This window comes from Leptonotus elevatus, chromosome 5 (genome assembly GCF_054856555.1).
Source record: "Leptonotus elevatus isolate MCC_2025b chromosome 5, RoL_Lele_1.0, whole genome shotgun sequence".
NCBI classification, from domain to species: Eukaryota; Metazoa; Chordata; class Actinopteri; order Syngnathiformes; family Syngnathidae; genus Leptonotus; species Leptonotus elevatus.
Window position 1 is genome coordinate 21,545,360 of NC_141243.1, and position 18,801 is coordinate 21,564,160.

Sequence of the window (18,801 nt, forward strand, 5' to 3'; positions counted from 1 at the left end):
TGTTTTTCTCCGCTTCCTGTCACCAGAGCCTGATCCTGCTAACGGAAGCGACAGCGGCTTCATATTTCAATGAGAAAATAGTGAAATTCGAGACCGAGACGAAAAATTAGTCTCTGGTAAGTGTTTTGTGAATCTTCAGCATTTTATCTATATACCGATTGTTGGGAAATAATTGTTTTGTTGAATTTTTGTTTTCGTTTTGGGTGACGTTTTTCCCATCTTGTCATGAGACACTGAGGAGGAGGGGGACTGATGAATTTGATTACAGATGGGGCTGAAGGCGTTTAAACTGTCTCACCAATGTAATATTGAGAATCGACATGTTTTTCGTCATTTCGTTTAAAAAGGAAAGCCTTTTAATTGTACTTACGTTCGTTCCCCAAGCGCAAATCAAATGCCAATGAATAAAAGGGGTGTAACACTACGGTCTCACTCAACTCAATTTTATAATTTAATCCCGAGATACAATTTAAATATGATTCTACTAGTATAGGGTTAAATATATATATGTATATATATAAAATATATAAATTTGACTAGTATAGGGTTAAATACCAGGTGAGTACAAAACGTTACCTATTTGGGGATCTATAGGACAATTTTCATCTCTGCAATCACAAAAATAAAGCTTGGTTTAGTTTTTAGTCCATTTGTCAATTGTTGCGTGTACTTTCTGCCATTTCTACATTCTTGTGAATGTGATACCCTAACGTATACTAACTAAACAATAAATGTGTCCTGTGTACTTTTGGTGGCTGCACCAGAGCACGAACTGTCTTTATCCGCAAAGAATGTCATGTGAGTTGGTGTAGGAGGTTTCTTTTCGGAAACCGAAGAATGATCAGTCTGTTAGGAACTTCTTTTCCCCTTTTCTGTAGGGTCATTTTCATGATTCACACCAAGTAGCTAGCGACGAAGTTGGCATAAGGAGGAATGTGCGACAGCTTTCATTATGGTGTTGTCACATAAAGTGTTAAGTGAGGACATGCACGACCCCATGATGATTATTTTGTTACTTCACTTCTCTCCCCTATTGTTTCTAAGTACAGTAACAATAACATGTTATGTTTGTGATCATAACCAGTGTGTTGTGAGACATCCGTGTACCAAAGAGAGATCAGATCATCCAATTTACTTTGTTAGGTCCAAAAATTGTGGATTTATTTACTACAAAAAACGTATCTTTTTGCAGCTATCTATGCAAGTGATGTATCGTGACAGGCAGGACAAACACTGTAAAATGCTCTTCCACTAGATCAGGGGTCTGCAACATGCGGCTCTGGAGCCACATGTGACTCTTTACCTTAAAGAGATTCCTGCATCACAATATGGCCAAAGGTGGAATCCTGGTTGGTTATTGCACCTTTTGGTGCTGTAAATCCTTGTTGTAGTGTAAGGAAGCTGTATGCAAAGTCTTCTTCTTCTTATTATTTTTTGTTTGTTTCCTTTGGCAGTTGTCAAATACTTTCGGTGCATTACTGCCACAGATGGCTATCAGCTGTAATGCACCAAAGTATTTGTCAACTGCCAAAAGTGATTTCGGGTGCCAGTCTGAGCTCTAATTCTAATATATAAAATTCACACCTGAGTATAAGTCGCAGGAGCAGGCAAACTAGGGAAAAAAAGTGTGACTTATTACATTATGTCTGAAAAATACAAAAGTACATATATCTTTTTTTTTCCAAATGTATTTCATTTTCATGATTGAATCCCTGTCTCTTTCAATTCAACACAAATGTGACTCTATGGACAAGACCGCTGTGTTGTATCATATTAAACACAGCACACAATTTTGTTTCAAATGGAGTTGACTGTGTTTTTTAAATTTATATTTTTAAACTCCACATCATGGATTGCAATTATACAGTATTAAGGGGTTGTCACCTTGATATCTTTATGTCAGTTTTAATTTAGTATGTGTACATATGTCAGCTTTTAAACAGATTTAACAACACCTTCTAATGTAACCTTTGTGCTTTTTATCTTCCATTTTGTAGCCTTCAGTCAAAATGATCCACAGTCTCTTCCTGGTCAACTCCTCAGGAGACATTTTCCTGGAGAAGCACTGGAAGAGTGTGGTGAGCCGCTCTGTGTGCGACTACTTCTTTGAGGCCCAGGAGCGTGCCAGTGAGCCGGAGAACGTCCCACCTGTGATCCCCACCCCGCACCACTACCTTATCAATGTTCTCAGACATCGGATATACTTTGTGGCGGTTATACAAAGTGAGGTGCCGCCACTCTTTGTCATTGAGTTTCTGCACAGAGTCGTCGACACATTCCAGGTTATTTTCATGTCTTGTCTTTGATGAATTTATCTTACTGAAGTTCTGTTGTTTTTGTTCCACTCGACAAAAGTTGTAACCATTCATGTGTGTTGTTTTTAACAGGACTATTTCGGTGTGTGCACAGAGGCTGCCATCAAGGACAATGTGGTTGTGGTTTATGAACTACTGGAGGAGATGTTGGACAACGGCTTTCCCCTGGCCACGGAGTCCAACATCCTCAAAGAGCTTATCAAGCCGCCCACCATTCTCCGCACAATGGTCAACACCATCACGGGTACGATGGTTATCATTATGTCCAACAGTGGCTATTTACCCCTGGAAAAAGTGGCATATTTTCTTCCTGTCATTAAGGCAGAAGCTCCTCTCTAAGGAATTGTGTTATAAAACTGGGCAAGTTTCAGGTTCCACTGCAGACAGAGACACATCGCTCCAAATTAATTAATTTGTTTCCTAGATATACTGATTGATGGGGAAAAAGAAGCCTAGTCGAAATTCCAGTATTTAGCAACTTTCCAAAGTTAGATTTATTCCACAGATGCTTTAAATTAACAGCACCGGAGACAGCATTGTGTTTTATGTTTTTGTATGAGTTAGTACACACAAATGTTGAAGACTCTAAACCAGTGATAATCTCGTTGACGAAAAATTTTTGTCACAATTTTTTTTTTCTAGACGAAAATCAAACGAAAACTAAAATAGAAGCCATTCATTGAGACTATAAGGATAACTAAAAGTGACTGACAATTTCGTCAAAGACTAAAACGAAAACAACACTGACGAAAATTCACACAATCCAATCAGAAGGAATGAAACGCGGGTGGGAGAAAAGAACCGCTCAGAAACTGTTCACTGCACTTTTATTTTAGGTGAAAACTAAGTTATAAAACGGCATATTATCGTCAGGCCAACATGTTTCATTGAAGCAATTAATAAAGACACAGTTGTTAAATGTGTCTTGCGTGTTAAACTACAGTTACAAATAGGTGTTATAATTTTCTGGATAAAAGTTTAAATGTATGCTGAAGGAAAACATCGACTAAATTGTCAATTTAGTTGACTAAAATTGCTCTTTATTTTTTTAAATTGCTCTTTATTTTCGTCGACTAAAATACAATCAAATGACTAAATTATGACTAAAGCTTTAATAATTTTTTGTCAAAAGACTATATCTAAAACTAAATTTCTTGTCAAAATTAACACTGCTCTGAACTGGCTCAAAGTTGCACGCAACGGTGAATCAGCAATTACTCTATAAGTCAGTCTGCGTTAAGGCATAAACTAATCTTGTTTAATTTGATCAATTCCCAGGCAGCACCAATGTGGGTGAACAGCTCCCTACTGGCCAGCTGTCAGTGGTGCCATGGCGACGCACTGGCGTCAAATACACCAACAACGAAGCCTATTTTGACGTGGTGGAGGAGATAGACGCTATCATTGATAAGTCAGGTAAAGCTCTGAAGCCACTGAGGGCTCTTATAAGCAACCTGTTTGTTATGAAATACGATTTGTTTTTTCCCCCTCAGGTTCCACCATAACAGCAGAAATCCAGGGCGTCATTGATGCCTGCGTCAAGCTGACCGGCATGCCTGACCTCACACTGTCGTTTATGGTAAGTGGTTTCAAACTAATTCAATGAGTGACGTGAGTGACGTAATTCAGTGTTGACGTTGACATTTACTAGCAGCAAATAGTGGTGCTCTGTACACATTAAATCGTTGGTTTTGGATGATACTGGCTTACAAGGTTACAAATCGCACATTTAACGAGTTTGCGCAGCAGCATAAGAATATGTTGTTACGTGGCACAAGAAGGCACTCTTAGGCCTCTTTCATATTTGGATATAAATCGGATATGTATGCGCTGCTTCTGCACTGTGAACGCTCATCCGCACGCATCGATTCATACGTCATCAAAAGCCTGATATGCGCTCTGCACGGGCAGGAGAGAGTGCTTGGAAGGGAGACTACTGACACGTCTGTGAATATATACGAAGCTGTTTTGGGTAACAGTGTTAATTTCTTATTTGTCTTTAATTTAATCACACTTTAAACATGAAGCATAAATCTGACAATTTGACAGTTCATCACAAACGGCGCTGACGCAACTTCATCTTCGGTAGACTTCTCAATGAAATGAGGAGGTCGAGGAGTGTCCCCTCATTTCCCCCAAACTACCTCTTCCAACTTCGCTACTCTGGCGACATTAGATGGAAAAATAAATCCAACAGATTTCTGTAGCTTTTTATTATTATTTTTTTTTAATGCTTTATTTAACAAATTGAAAACAAAAGCCAAACATGGTAAACATTAAGCAAACAAACATCATCACAGTACACAACAATCTCACAATAACAGTAAAGGAAAAAATACATAAAATAAAAAATATGCCAGGGGTCTTAAACTAAGAAATACTAAAAAACCCAAAATGAGAACACTAATTTAAGGTCTTGATAGCCTTCTTATTTTTGGAAGTAGAGATGGACTGTAAATATACATCCATCTCTTTCAAAAACAGGAAAAAAAAATAGGTTTCGACTTTACACATTTACATTTATGAATATAAAACTTAGCAAGATAAATTAAAAGATTAGATCAAATAATATTATTTTTCAAATGAATTGTACAGATTTCTGTTGCTGTTTGTAAACAGCATATTCAAACTGACGCACGAGGAAGCCGAGGATAGCAGCCAACCAGGAGCTAGCGTGAAAACAGTCCACCAACCAGGACCGCGGGCGTTCGCACAGCTGAATTTGCATAATGTATGCAGACAAGACTAACACGTCCGCGAAACGAGTCCACCAGTCCACCAATCTGTAGCGTGTGTCGCTTGCCTCTGTGGCTTTGGCGGTAAAACGTTGCGAGTCAGGACAATATTTACTTCCGTGATCACTGCAACGTGACGTCGTTGTTTTGGGTGTAAGTCACTCGACGTGTGCTCTTTGCGCATGTGAGTCACATCACGGGCGCGTTGCGTTCACATGGGATGTCGCATTTGTTTTTGTAATGTGAACGGTACATAAAAAGATCGAATTGAACAAAAAATCCGAATTGGGCGTCACACCCTGCAGCGTGAACGTAGCCTTAGTTGCCTCCTTACTTACAGTTTTCATTGGATTGTTTTATATTTAAGGTATAGTAACTACACTGTAATCTTCAGTGCTTTATACATTTCTGATGTAGTTATGACTTTCATATTAGTGACACACCAAGGGGTGTTTAACTTGCGTGCAAATTTGGGTTACTTGGCAGCCAGAACAGAACTATGTACAAAAAAGAGGAACTCCTGCACATAGATGACAAGTTGACCTTAACCGGGTTGGAAACAAGCCAGCCAACTCGACAGCGCTGTCTGCCCTATCCTCACAAAGTCCACTTTAACTTGAAAAGTCCACCTTGAAAATGAAATATTCATCATGTCCAACGTGTCCTCTTCTGTTGAGTAACCTGCACGTACACTAATTATAAATCCCACTCGAGCAGCTCTGATCATCCAATCTGAGGGAGGAAAAAAAAGCGAAATCTGCAACATTACTCTAATGCATGAGTGGTGAATCTGAAATGTGATGCAAAATGAACACTTTAAAAAAATGTATCTACAGTATCATCATTAAAAAAAAAAGCACAAACAACTGGAAGCTGCACAGCCAAGACACGCTATGATATGGAGACAAAAGACTGTTTAAAATGAATTGATACAATTTCATGTGAGTGTAAATGTCGGTCAGTGCTTTTAGTGTTTAAGCCTGCAGAGAAGTCCTTTGAAGACCCTGACTGCATGCTACTGAGGTTGTATAGGTTATAAGTCATATTAATAGGGATGCAAGTTTTGAAACGATTTGTCTTAATTAAATTTTCTTTTATATCACAAAAACATGACATTTAAACAAGCTGGCAATCAAATACAAACATGGTCAAAATATACTACATTAGAGGGGTGTCAATCGTGAAATATGGTGGCCATTGGAGTAATGTGAAGGTTTGCCTCATTTAAATCAATGGGAATGAAGACTCAGGCCAACTTACATCATGTTTGATATCAGTATTATGTATGTACAAACCCAATTCCAAAAAGTTGGGACACTATACAAATTGTGAATAAAAACTGAATGCAATTATGCCAAATTTCAATATTTTGTTCAGAATAGAACATAGATGACAGGTCAAAAGTTTAAACTGAGAAAAACAAATCTCAAAAAAGTTGAGACAGGTAGCAATAAGAGGCTGGAAAAGTCAATTGCACTTACACAATGACACAAAAAAACAGCTGGAAGACCAGTTATCACTAATGAGGTCCATTGGCAACTTGATTGGAGTATGAAAAGAGCTTCTCGGAGTGGCAGTGTCTCTCAGAAGCGAAGATGGGTAGAGAATCGCCAATTCCTCCAATGTTGCGCAGAAAGATAGTGGAAAAATATCAGAAAGGTGCTTACCAGGGAAAATTTGCAAAAAGGTTGAAGTAATCATCATCTACAGTCCAAAGATTCATAGAATCTGGAACAATTTCTGTGTGTAAGGGTCAAGGCCGAAAAATCCTACTTGATGCCCATGATCTTCGGGCCCTTAAACGGCACTGCACCGCAAACAGAGGAACGCTTACTGTAAGGGAAATCACAGAAAGGGCTCAGCAATACTTCCAGAAAACATTGTGGGTGAACACAATCCACCGTGCCAGCCGCCGTTGCCAGATGAAACTCGACGGTACAAAGAAGCAGCAGACCAAGAAGCGCAGGCGTTTCTCTGGGCCAGGGCTCATTTAAAATGGAGTGTGGCAAAGTAGAAACCTGTTTTGTGGTCAGACGAATCACGATTCCAAGTTCTTTGTGGAAAACTGGGGCGCTATATCATACTGACTAAAGAGGACAAGGACAACCCAAGTTGTTATCAGCACTCACTTTATAAGCCTGCATCTGTGATGGTATAGGCTTGCATGAGTGCGTGTGGCATGGGCAGCTTCCACATCTGGAAAGGCATCGTCAATACACAAAGCTATATTCAGATTGGAGAACAACATAAGCTCCCATCCGGGCATCATCACTTTCAAAGAAGATCTTGCATTTCTCAACACGATAATGCCAGACCACATGCAGCACCAATTACAACATCATGGCTGCGTAGGAAAAGGATCCGTCCGGGTATTGAAATGGCCAGCCTGCAGTCCACTTCTTTCACTTCAAGAGTACATTTGGCGCATCATAAAGGGGAAGGTGCAACAAAGAAAGCCCAAGACAGTTGAACAGTTAGAGAGAGGCGTGTTAGACAAGAATGGGACAGCATTCCTATTTCTAAACTTGAGAAACTTGTCTCCTGGATCCCCAGACGTTTGCAGACTGTTGTAAGAAGGAGAGGGGATGCCTCACAGTGGTGAAAATGGCCTTGTCCCAACTTTTTGGAGATTTGTTGACACCATGGAATTTAAAATCAACATAGTTTTCCCTTAAAATGATACATTTTCTCAGTTTAAACTTTTGACCTGTTTTCTATGTTCTATTCAGAATAAAATTTAAAAATTTGGCACTTCCACATAATTGCATTAAGTTTTTATTCACAAATTGTATAGTGTCCCAACTTTTTTGGGAATTGGGTTTGTACTTTTGTTTACATGTGTGTTGCACGCATTCAATCTGAGCATCTACAGGTTGTTTTGTATGTTCTGTAAATCTAAACATAGCCTTATTTGCCACATGATATGTACGAATTAGACGGATGGATTTGGCTATTGGCATTAAATTGGCACCTGCAGACTATAAGCCGAAATGAGATGTTAGTAAGTAGGTGTATAAAAAGCCTTCTACATGATTCTAACAAACTTCCCTTCTCACTGACTCAGAATCCTCGACTGCTGGATGATGTCAGTTTTCATCCGTGCGTTCGATTCAAGCGGTGGGAGGCTGAGCGGATCCTCTCCTTTATCCCTCCTGATGGAAACTTCAGACTACTTTCCTATCACGTCAGCTCTCAAAAGTTGGTTTTTGACACTCTCTGCACATGTCACAAATGAGTTGCTATTAGTTGCTAGTTGCAGAGGTTCTCAGTTTTTGATGTTTCCTTTATATAAAGTTTCACTTTTACAAATGGCACACAATGAACTAGTTTGCACAAGACGGCATGCTCAGTTACTGTTGTGCTTACTGTTTTTGTATTTACGGCCTAAAAGAGATTTAACTGTAATCATGACTTATCATGCTACTCACACATGCACATTTTTGAGGAACGGAACACAATCTTAAAACTGAGGACGTCCTGTAATGTCATTATTATGACCGAGTATAGACTTGGAAAACATCACATTAGTGTCTTCTTCTTCTTGCCTCTTTAGCCTGGTGGCAATTCCAGTGTACGTCAAGCACAACATTACTTTCCGTGAAGGAAGCTCCCAGGGCCGATTCGACTTGACGCTAGGCCCCAAGCAGACCATGGGCAAGGCTGTGGAGTCGGTGCTGGTCAGCAGTCAGCTTCCTCGGGGGGTTCTCAATGCCAATCTTAACCCTTCCCAGGGAACATACACCTTTGACCCGGTCACAAAGGTAAGGGACAACACAGAGTATGTAGTGTACCTGAGATCTCCAGTACACTGATGGCTCCCGTTTGTGTTGCTACACTAACATCCGGGTATGCGTTTTGGTCAGTTGTTGACTTGGGATGTGGGCAAGATCAACCCCCAGAAGCTTCCCAGCTTGAAAGGCACCATGAGTCTGCAGGCGGGGGCCTCCAAACCTGATGAGAACCCTACCATCAACATCCAGTTAAAAATCCAACAGATGGCCATCTCAGGTTAACGCACACACAAACACACACCAGTGAGGTTGTCCATCCCTTTGCAATTAACAACATTTCATCTTAAGTCCTAATAAGCATGCTTTATCACAACAAAGCCTCCTGAGCGAACACCCTCCTGAGCCTAACAGTAAATGTACTGCTGCGCACTATCCATAAGATGGCGCCAAAGGCATTATTCATTTTAAATGATTTGTAGACATGGGTCATGGGTTGTAGGCTTTATTACAGCATCATTACGTTATTTTCAATACAAACAATTGCTCTGCAAACTCTTATTTATTAAATTAGGATCAGCGGTTCAGAAAGTCAATAGCTGGATTTTTTAAAACCTGACCCAAAACCTAGCAAATTTTGTTTGTAATCATGCCACACAGTAACAAATTGACAAATAACTGGCAAAAAAGTTGCCAGCTATTTTTTGTAAAAATGTTACAGGTATTTACTGTATATAAATTACAGTTACTTACTGTATTAATTTTTTTTACAGCAATTCACTGTAATCTAGTTTACAACCGTTTCTTGTATTAAACGTAATTAAATACATAATAAAGTATGTCGTTGTAAAATCCATTCATCCATTTTCTTAACCGCTTATTCCTCAAAAGGGTCGCTGGAGCCTATCCCAGCTGGCTTTAGGCAGTAGTAGGCGGGGTACACCCTGAACGGGCTGCCAGCCAATTGCAAGGCACACAGAGACTAATGACCATTCACACCTAGGGACAATTTAGTGTGCTCAATTAATGTATGTCTTTGGAATGTGGGAGGAGATGTGAGCACCCGGAGAAAACCCACACAGGCGCGGGGAGAACATGCAAACCCCACCAAGTAAGGCCGAAGCTCGGACTCGATCTCACGCCCTGAGCATTGGGAGGCGGATGTGCTAACCAATCCATGAATAAATGAATGTTAGCTGTAATGTTGCCGGTTTATCGGAGAAATGCGATGTGAAGACGATGCAGACTGCCCTCGCGCTAAAGTATTGTTCTTGTTCTTGCTTCGGTGACAATACAGGGTCCGCTATTTGCTTCTTCTCCGCTAATATCGAACCATCTTTACAGCATTTGATCACTAATTAAACTTTGTTTTTACCCATAATGCATTGCTGTATACAGTTAAATACTGTAAAATTAACAAACAAGAAAATGCAAGCTGTGTCTATTGACGTGTGGTATTCATGAATTAATGAAAGCATATGCCATCCTTTGAACAGGACTGAAGGTGAACCGCCTGGACATGTATGGAGAGAAGTATAAACCTTTCAAAGGCATCAAGTACATGACCAAGGCTGGCAAGTTCCAGGTCCGGACATGAGAACATCACTTCTGCTCAAAATGGACCAAACCTCCTTGGAATTGTGAGGAGGGATTTGATGTGATATGATGTGATTTGTTGGGCGCACGTTTCAGGATTTAACTCCACAATTAGTGGGCTTGTTGTAGCAACAACTTACCAACAATCATCAAAGGCTTGAACCCAGAGAAACAACCTAAGCCCCTTTTCTCTACAAGCCGATCCATGATAGCTTTACAAATACTACTTTTACTACTGTCTTGCTATACTGTTAAATTATCTCCCCTCCCAATTCACTTTATGTGCTGTGCTTTGCTTTGAAAGTTTTGTTTGTTGTTGTCAGCATATATATTGGAATATGTATGTCCATGGTCGGGCAATTTGACTTGTGCTGGTTTGGAGCAAAATTTTCCATGACAATGGAGTTGGTGTGTTAGCGACCCCTTTAGACCACTTTCACACCATGGTGTGTTCTGCAAGACTGTAAAGTATACATTTGCTTTGTTTATTCTCAGAGATGGATGCAGGCACCTGCTGTACACTTTCAGCATAATGTCACCACTTATGAATAAATTAATCTGACAGTAGACACAATTATTTGGTCATGTATACAATCTTTTTCCTCCTGTCAAAACAGAAAGAGGAATTTATACATTTCTTTTACCCAAACGACCAAAATACAAATGTTTATTGTCCTGTAAACAAAAAAGTGCTCAGCCTAAATGAGTAGACCTTAGATATTTGTTGAAAAATCTTCTCTCCTTTGAAAACGTGTATTTTCAATGACATGCATTCAACAAAACGCTCTTAAAAAAAAATTTGCCACAGGGTCAAGGATTTGAGTTCAGGGCAGTCCAAAAAAAGGCAACAAGTGAGATGCTCGTGTGCATGCTGGCTGATGTCAAGGTGCCCGTAAGCAAGACACCGTACTTAACCTGCAGCTCAAGTGTAGCAGTACCGTTCACGTGCCTCGTTGACTTAATGTGTGTGATCTGGTTCTTCGAGTGGTGTGCATCACAAAGTATGTGTTGGAGTGCAAGTTGGATTTCCCCTTGCAAAAAAACTCCATACTAATGATAGTTCGATTTTAAAAAATCCAATCATCTTCACTTAGAAATGGATTCACAGCAGATTTTTAAAGGGGTCTACTCATTTATGTTTAACACTGTAATAACGCCTCATTGTTACCATGGTAACTGAGCTGAAATCAGTAGTCCACCATCATACTTTATTCCTGTGCTTTAAGCAGCTTGTGGTTGCTGCGTTTGAAATGTGGAAAAACAACAACTGTTCTGCGGTGGGATGGACTATTTACTGTACTTTCAATGAATAAGACGGCTCACATTTTGGTCTGCTTTTTGTTTGTGTCACAAAAGGTGTGGTCATAAAGATTTGTGTTGACGTACCACTACTTGTTGCATTTTTTTGCCATCACTATGTCTGAATTTGGACCCCCAAAACACATGGCTTTTAACTCATTCACTGCCATAAATTCATTAAAAAACAAAACAAAAAGAAGCAGGCGATTACATTTTTTTGTACGTTTAGAACAGATATATAATTTGTGATTAATAGTGAGTTAACTAGTGAAGTCATGTGATTAATTACAATTTTAAACAAATTAATCGCATGACGCCCCTAATTTTTAATAATCGTTTCTTTTTTTCTTTTTCTTTTAAATAATTGTAATTATTTTTTTGTTATTTTTTTAATAATCATTTTTTTAAGAACAGATTATTAAAAACTAGGAGTGTCAGGCGATTACAATTTGTAATCATAATTAATCACATGACTTCACTCATGATTAATCACAAATTGTATATCTGTTCTAAATGTACAATACAAAAAATTCTAGGTTTTCATACTCTTGTTAACAAAAGTGATAGAAATAGTTCAAATGAATTTTGACGTTTATAGTCGTCAATGGCAGTGAATGAGTTAATATCAGGCGATTACAATTTGTAATCATAATTAATCACATGACTTCACTCATGATTAATCACAAATTTTATATCTGTTCTAAATGTACATAAAAAAAATCTAGGTTTTCATACTCTTGTTAACAAAAGTGATAGAAATAGTTAAAATGAATTTGGACGTTTATAGTCGTCAATGGCAGTGAATGAGTTAATAGTTTATGTAATTTAATGATATCATTGGACATGCATGTTGCCTTTCCAAAAATAACACATGATCTTAATGTGCCAGGCAATAATTACTCCTGTTCACAAATAAGGTAATTATAACAATGGCTATACTTTTTAAAGGGGAAGTCAATCCACAAATGATCCTGTTTTATGCCGCCCCACTAGTACAAACACGGTATTCTGATTAATATTGCGTTTGTAGAATAAAAATAAAGGTGCAAAATCCACTCCTTTTTATCCATCTCAAAGGGCGGCCATTTTGCCACATACTGTCGACTGAAAATGACATCTCAATTGCTCAGGTAACGACCCTTCACTGGTTTTCTGAGTTTGGTCATGTGACATTCACAAGCTGGGCCATCATTGGTCATTAGGTAAGCTCAGGTGACAAAATGTCCGCCCTTTGAGATGTTTAAAATGGGTGGATTTTGCTGCTTTACTCATATTCCACAAACACAATACTAATCAGAATGCTGTGTTTAGACAAGTGGGGCCACATGTAACATTTTGTAAAGAAATTTTGGGGGTTGGATTCCCATTTAAAGTCATTTTTAAGAGATGGGTAAACAGTCTGACATTGTTCTGTTTTTTAACATACAAAGTGAAGTGCCTTGCCCAAGGACACAACGACACTTGACTTGGGGAGAGCGAACAGCTGACCTATTGGTTACTCAACAACCGTCTCTACACCCTGAGCCACGGCCGCCACAAATAAATTTACCAAATGCTATTCTAATAAATCACTAACCTCAAAGATGTTCGCAAACGCAAAATTTCAACTCCGACTTGCTAAGGAGGCGTGCAAAAAGGCATGTACGAGACTGAGCCAGCGGGTGGCAGAACAACTACATCAGCCTGAAGGGGGGAAAAAAACAACTATCCAGGTGACAGAGTGGTATGGTCACTTGCCTACGTTGCAGGTTGACGTGGGTTTGTTTCCCCACCTGGGCGACCATGTTTGTATGTGTGCGTGTTTGTGTGAGTGAATGCAAAAAACAAAAAAAGCCAGATTGTCTTTATCCCAGTGTTTAACCTGAAGATGGCGCCACACAGAGTTTTTTTTTTCTTCCCTAAATTCAAGATTTCAACAAGAATGCATTCAAATGTCAACTTAAGGAGCAGGTGTGGTAGACAGCAATAGTAGACACAGTAGTTTTAAGAACCAGTGTAATGATTCTTAACTCTTTGACTGCCAGACGTTTTCAGAAAAGGGATGCCGTCAGTGCCAGCCGATTTAAGCATTTTGACTGATCTTTCAAGGTCCACAGAAAATGTTCTGTTTGGACTATGGAAACACACATACTACCAAATGAAAGATTGGACTTTCATCTTTCATCAGAAAAAAAAAAGTTTGTTTCTACCTTATTCCGTTCTTTAGTAATCAACAATAGAAAATGGTTAGTTTCAGCCGATTTCGCTTGTTTTGGACTCAAATACGGAGAAATCAAGCTTTAGTGAAACGATATTATTTCATGCACTCTAGTGAATTTTACACTTCTTTTTGTCCATGAATGATGCCACAAACACCTAAATAGTGCTTTACTTCTATAAAACACTACCACCAAGAATGAAAAAGTGTTTTTTGATAGCAAAATACGTTTATTTACATTCAACAGTGTAACAATTTGACAACAATTTGGCAAACTATTTACAAATGTGTGCAACTGTGGTGCTATTTACAAATATGTGGATGTTTCAACGACAGTTTTTCTTTTTGTGTAACTCCCCTGCGTGCAAGGAGACGCAACATGATTTGCACAACAGATTAGTTTCACTGCGATTGCCTCTTCGCGTGCAGAAGCTTTCTTGCAGGCCGTTTTTTCCGGGGAATAGCAAGTATATACTGCAGTGTGTGTTGCCATAAAGTCTAATATCAGGATCATGCTACGGTTACGTTACGGTGGTGTTACGTCTGGCTTCCTCATGTCCTTCAGTTGCTATACCGGGTGGTAAGAGATGTTCTGATCCATCTTATCCACTCCATTTATGGTGGCATCGTAGTCCAGAACCAGTGTCTTCTCCGTGATCAGACTGTACCCGCTCCTCCGATGAATATGCATTGGACTCGGGGTACTCTTCATTGTCCGACAAAATGTCCGCATGTGCAGCTCCGGCGTTAGCAGAGCTAGCCGGTGATGCTTTATAACGTGAGAATAAAGGCCGCGTCCAACTGTGGCGTCCAACTGTGGCGTCAACCTCGGGATTCACCATCATCATCATCATCAATCTGCATTGGTCGATGCTTTTCGACAACTCTCCATCGCCCGATCGAATGTCCGATTGTGTAGAAGTACCCGGTCGGTTATTGTGCGCGTTTTCCGGCGTTAGCAGCGCTAGCCGCGCTTAGCCGGTGAGGCTTACTACGTGATCATAACGGTCGCGTCAAGGCTTCCAACTTTGGCGTCAAGCTCGGAGTCATCATCATCGTCGACATCAATGCGTTTTTTAGTATTGATCGATGCTTTCCGTCTTTGAAAAAAATGCTCAAGCGTGAGCTGCTTGCAACCGGTTGCCATTGTGGCTTCATCAGCCATTGTCTCCTCAACACTCTAGCTCCGCCTCACGTCTTCTACTGACGCCCACGGTGGGCGGCCCATCCAACCTTGTGCAAAGAGAGTCATCGCTGCCATCTAGGGGCCAAAACGAGTCATTATACTAACCAGATCTGCTTGATACTTTCAGCACAGCTGCCCAAGGCTTTCCTCCACCCGTTTCCCAAAAAAAACAAAAAAAAAACATAGTGAACGTCTTTTAACGTCCTCGGCGCCCTTCCGCAGGTTTATGCTAAACGTTTTATAACGTTTATGGCGGTCAAAGAGTTAAAGAATAATTTAAAAGTTTAAACTGAGCAAAAATATTATAGTAATGTCAACTTTTTTCTAATACAGTGTATTTGTTTAGTATAGTATTGAACATTTAAGCACACTGCATTTAATATTTTATCAAAAAAGAAAAGAAAGAAAATTCGCAAAAATTTGATATCTAATGGTGCGTCACTGCTTCGTGGTGTTAGTTGCTTTTTTACTCGTGACTGCCACCTCAGGGTGAACACAAGTCAGGGCTCTTTGTACTCATCTGGGCATTAATGGAGCATGTATAATGTAGAAAGATCTTTAACATTAACATTTTAAACTTCACAGTGCACCTTTAAGTGCAATGCTCTATTAGTTGACAATGTTACAAGCTAATATAATGAATGAAACACCTCTTGGGAATAAAACCTCGGTCTCGTTTTTGATAAACACTTAAGCCCTATCACGCTACTGTATTTTAATGTTCGGCATTACGGTAAATTTAAATGGAGAAGGATGTATTTTTGAGGTGGTATTTGGTTTGATGCACCTCGAGCGAACTAATACAAGTCAGTCATGTATTACGTTTCTTTACTTGAAAATTAAAATGATCAGATGTTACTGCACCTCCTCAGTTTGAGGTGTTTATACGTGTTGGCCATTTTATAATATGGAATTTATTATGTGCTTGAGCAGCATCACATTGAGAGGTTTTCTTAATAGCTATTAAATGTGGGGAAGTCGCCAGTTTGTATATTTGAAAAAAAGACAAAAAAACACACACACAACTGACTGACATGACAGCGATCACATCGCATCCTCCCTCATCTGGCAAAGGTCCAGCCCATAATTTACTGATGACTTCAACCTTACTAAAGATGACCTCTCTCCCTCCCTCCCTCCCTCTCTCTCTCTCCTCACACGCCACCTCCTCCTAGTTGTTTATTAGTCCCCTAAGTTTCCCCCCCTTCGATTGCCACCTAGGTGTCGATTATTTCCAAGTTTTTCACGAGCGTTTGCACGCCCGTTTTCATTTCGGCAACTATTTTAACTTCTCGTTCTTCTGTCTGGCTATTTTTACCCTTTTCTTTTGTATTTTAACCACGGAGAGCCGAAGTGAAATTTCCATCATGTCAATTACGCTGTCATTCACGTCAGGTAAATGTAATTTCTCTTATGCATCACGTGTGAAGTTAACTATGTTTTAGCTTGGGCCGACATTCACGTGAGTAATGCATGATATTGTATTTATGTTTTTGGGGGTTTATTCTGGCCGAAAATGTGGAAGTTTATGATGCTAACTCGAAGTAGGCCTATACAATTAATTGTTTTGCCACGTTTACCTTGGACACGTGCGCGTTTTAGTATCCCAATGTGTGCGTATTTGCACCCGGGGAAAGTGCCCTTTTTGTCACTAAGAGCAATTAGCCCACACGTAACACTAATGGGTGTGTATTGCGCATGCTAATGCCAGGAGATAACAGGGACTATCGTAATGCAAATCTAAGGACGCTGTTATTTATATCTGAGGGCACGCGCCACCTGGGGGTAAATTGTGCCTGAGGCAAACCACGTGGACACATCACTTTTACTAATTATTGTTTGAATACCTAAATGTTTGACTGCTGACACGTATTAAATGTGGTTTCAGGACCTTCTGTTCAGTAATTTTGGGGTCAATAACTCAAATTATACCAGAATTGATGTCATTTTATCGTCCCTCTCTTGCTGCTAAATTTACAAGGACCCCATTGTTTTCTTCATGACGTTATAGGCCTGCAGTTGACATAGCACTTTTATGTAAAAGTGATTTTGTTAAGTCCTAAGGAAAGTTTACAAGCTCATTCTGGACTTGGTCTCGAGGCCACATTGCTTTTCCGCTACAAGATATCTTCTCAGTCTGTAGTGAGCCCCCATTTAGGCGCGCCGTGTGGGGGTGGACCAACCGCTCGGACAATGTTTTGTTTCTTTATAGTTTTACCTCGCACAAAAACTTTTGAATTCATGGAAACTTTATTTAAGCACACAGATTCTCACGGACTTTTTCGGCAGGCATGTTCATTGCTGCAAAGTGTTGCAAAGACACTTGCCACACACTCTCAAACCCTCTGTATGCTTTCACACCGTTTTTCTTGTCGTCATCCAATTTCTTTCTGCTTTATGGCACCAATGACCATTACTAGAATTTGCTTGGCAGTCTTCTCTTCCTCTTAATTACGCTGCATCATTTCTAGTAGACCTCAGCGCTAACTGGCATTTTGCAGCACAACGTGGTACTGCATTATCTTAACATGGAGACTTTTCTTGCTGCCCTCTGTTGCCTTTTCAAATAAAATGTATTTCCTTAATGTCAACCACACATGTGGCAAGGTAGATACAGGGGACCCTTGCTTTTCTCCATTGGTGTTTGCTAGTGTGTACCAATTCAACTGTTGCATTAAATTCTGCGTGGTTTTCACTCCCTCCCACAATTTGAAATGTTAAGCCGATATCACAAGCCAAGGTTAGTTGAGCTTATATTTGTGGAATGCGAGTTATGAAGCAAAATCCAGCAGTTTTTATCAATATCAGAAGGCGGCCATTTTGCCACTTGACATCACAGTTGCTCGGGGCTCAGGCATCGACCAATCACAGCTCACCTGTTTTCTGAAGGTGGGCTGTGATTGGTTGTTACCTGAGACCTGAGCAAATGTGATGTCATTTTCACTCGACAGCAAGTGGCAAAATGGCCGCCTTCTGATATTGATAAAAACTGCTGGATTTAGCTGCTTAACTCATATTCTGCTAATGCAATATTAACCAGAATACCGTATTTAGACTAGTGGGGCTGCATAAAACATATGAACTCATTCACTGCAATTGACGGCTATTGACGTCAAAAATTTATTTGAACTATTTCAATTAGTTTAAATTTTTTCCCCACTTTTGTTAACAAGAGTATGAAAACCTATAATTTTTTTAAATTTATTGTACAATAAAATGTATGATTAATCGTGAGTTAACTATTGAAGTCATGTGATTAGTTACAATTAAAAATGAGCAGCGTCTGGCAATTAAAATCGTAATTAATTGCATGACTTCATGAGTTAACTCACAATTAATCACACATTTTATATCTGTTCTAAATGTACAATAAAACAATTCTAGGTGTTTACATTCTTGTTAACAAAAGTGGAAACAAATGTTAAACTAATAGAAATAGTTTGAATTAATTTTTGACATCTATAACCGTCAATGGCAGTGAATGAGTTAATGTCAAGAATTTTTGGGGTGGTTTACTTTCCATTTAAAGTCAACTTATCTGACTTGGTGACTTTTGTCCACAGCTACTTTAGGCGAACCAATGAGCAGCCCCCTTTGTAACTTAACGTTAAATATTGATTATGTAGTGCTTGAAACGGCAAACAAAATAAAGGAAAACAGTGCGTCTTGCTTTTGGACAATGTAGTCTTCAACGAATGCGGGAGAAAGCCAGAGTACCCGGAGGAAAGTCACACAAGCACGGAAG

At 39.5% G+C, this 18,801-nt stretch overlaps 2 protein-coding genes across 2 annotated transcripts in view; both read left to right on the forward strand.

Annotated features, from left to right (window-relative positions):
* Positions 1–10: 10 nt before the first annotated feature.
* On the forward strand, positions 11–11,765 carry ap3m2 (adaptor related protein complex 3 subunit mu 2). Its single transcript, XM_086074997.1, has 9 exons — positions 11–116; positions 1,998–2,282; positions 2,388–2,559; positions 3,594–3,731; positions 3,809–3,894; positions 8,115–8,248; positions 8,604–8,811; positions 8,914–9,058; positions 10,275–11,765. Exons 2-9 carry the CDS (start codon positions 2,010–2,012, stop codon positions 10,373–10,375), a joined length of 1,257 nt encoding a protein of 418 aa, XP_085931123.1. The 5' UTR covers positions 11–116; positions 1,998–2,009; the 3' UTR covers positions 10,376–11,765.
* A 4,492-nt stretch (positions 11,766–16,257) lies between these two features.
* tet3 (tet methylcytosine dioxygenase 3) overlaps positions 16,258–18,801 on the forward strand; it is a 47,483-nt gene continuing 44,939 nt past the window's right edge. The window contains exon 1 of the mRNA XM_086074991.1: positions 16,258–16,451. The gene's annotated coding sequence lies outside the window, so the exon portion shown is untranslated. The remainder of the gene's footprint in view (positions 16,452–18,801) is intronic.

Coding starts and splice junctions, on each gene's coding strand:
- ap3m2 (XM_086074997.1), top strand. CDS start 2,010: ATGATCCACAGTCTCTTCCTGGTCAACTCCTCAGGAGACATTTTCCTG. Junction 2,560..3,593: donor AATGGTCAACACCATCACGG/GTACGATGGTTA, acceptor ATCAATTCCCAG/GCAGCACCAATGTGGGTGAA. Junction 8,249..8,603: donor TATCACGTCAGCTCTCAAAA/GTTGGTTTTTGA, acceptor TTGCCTCTTTAG/CCTGGTGGCAATTCCAGTGT.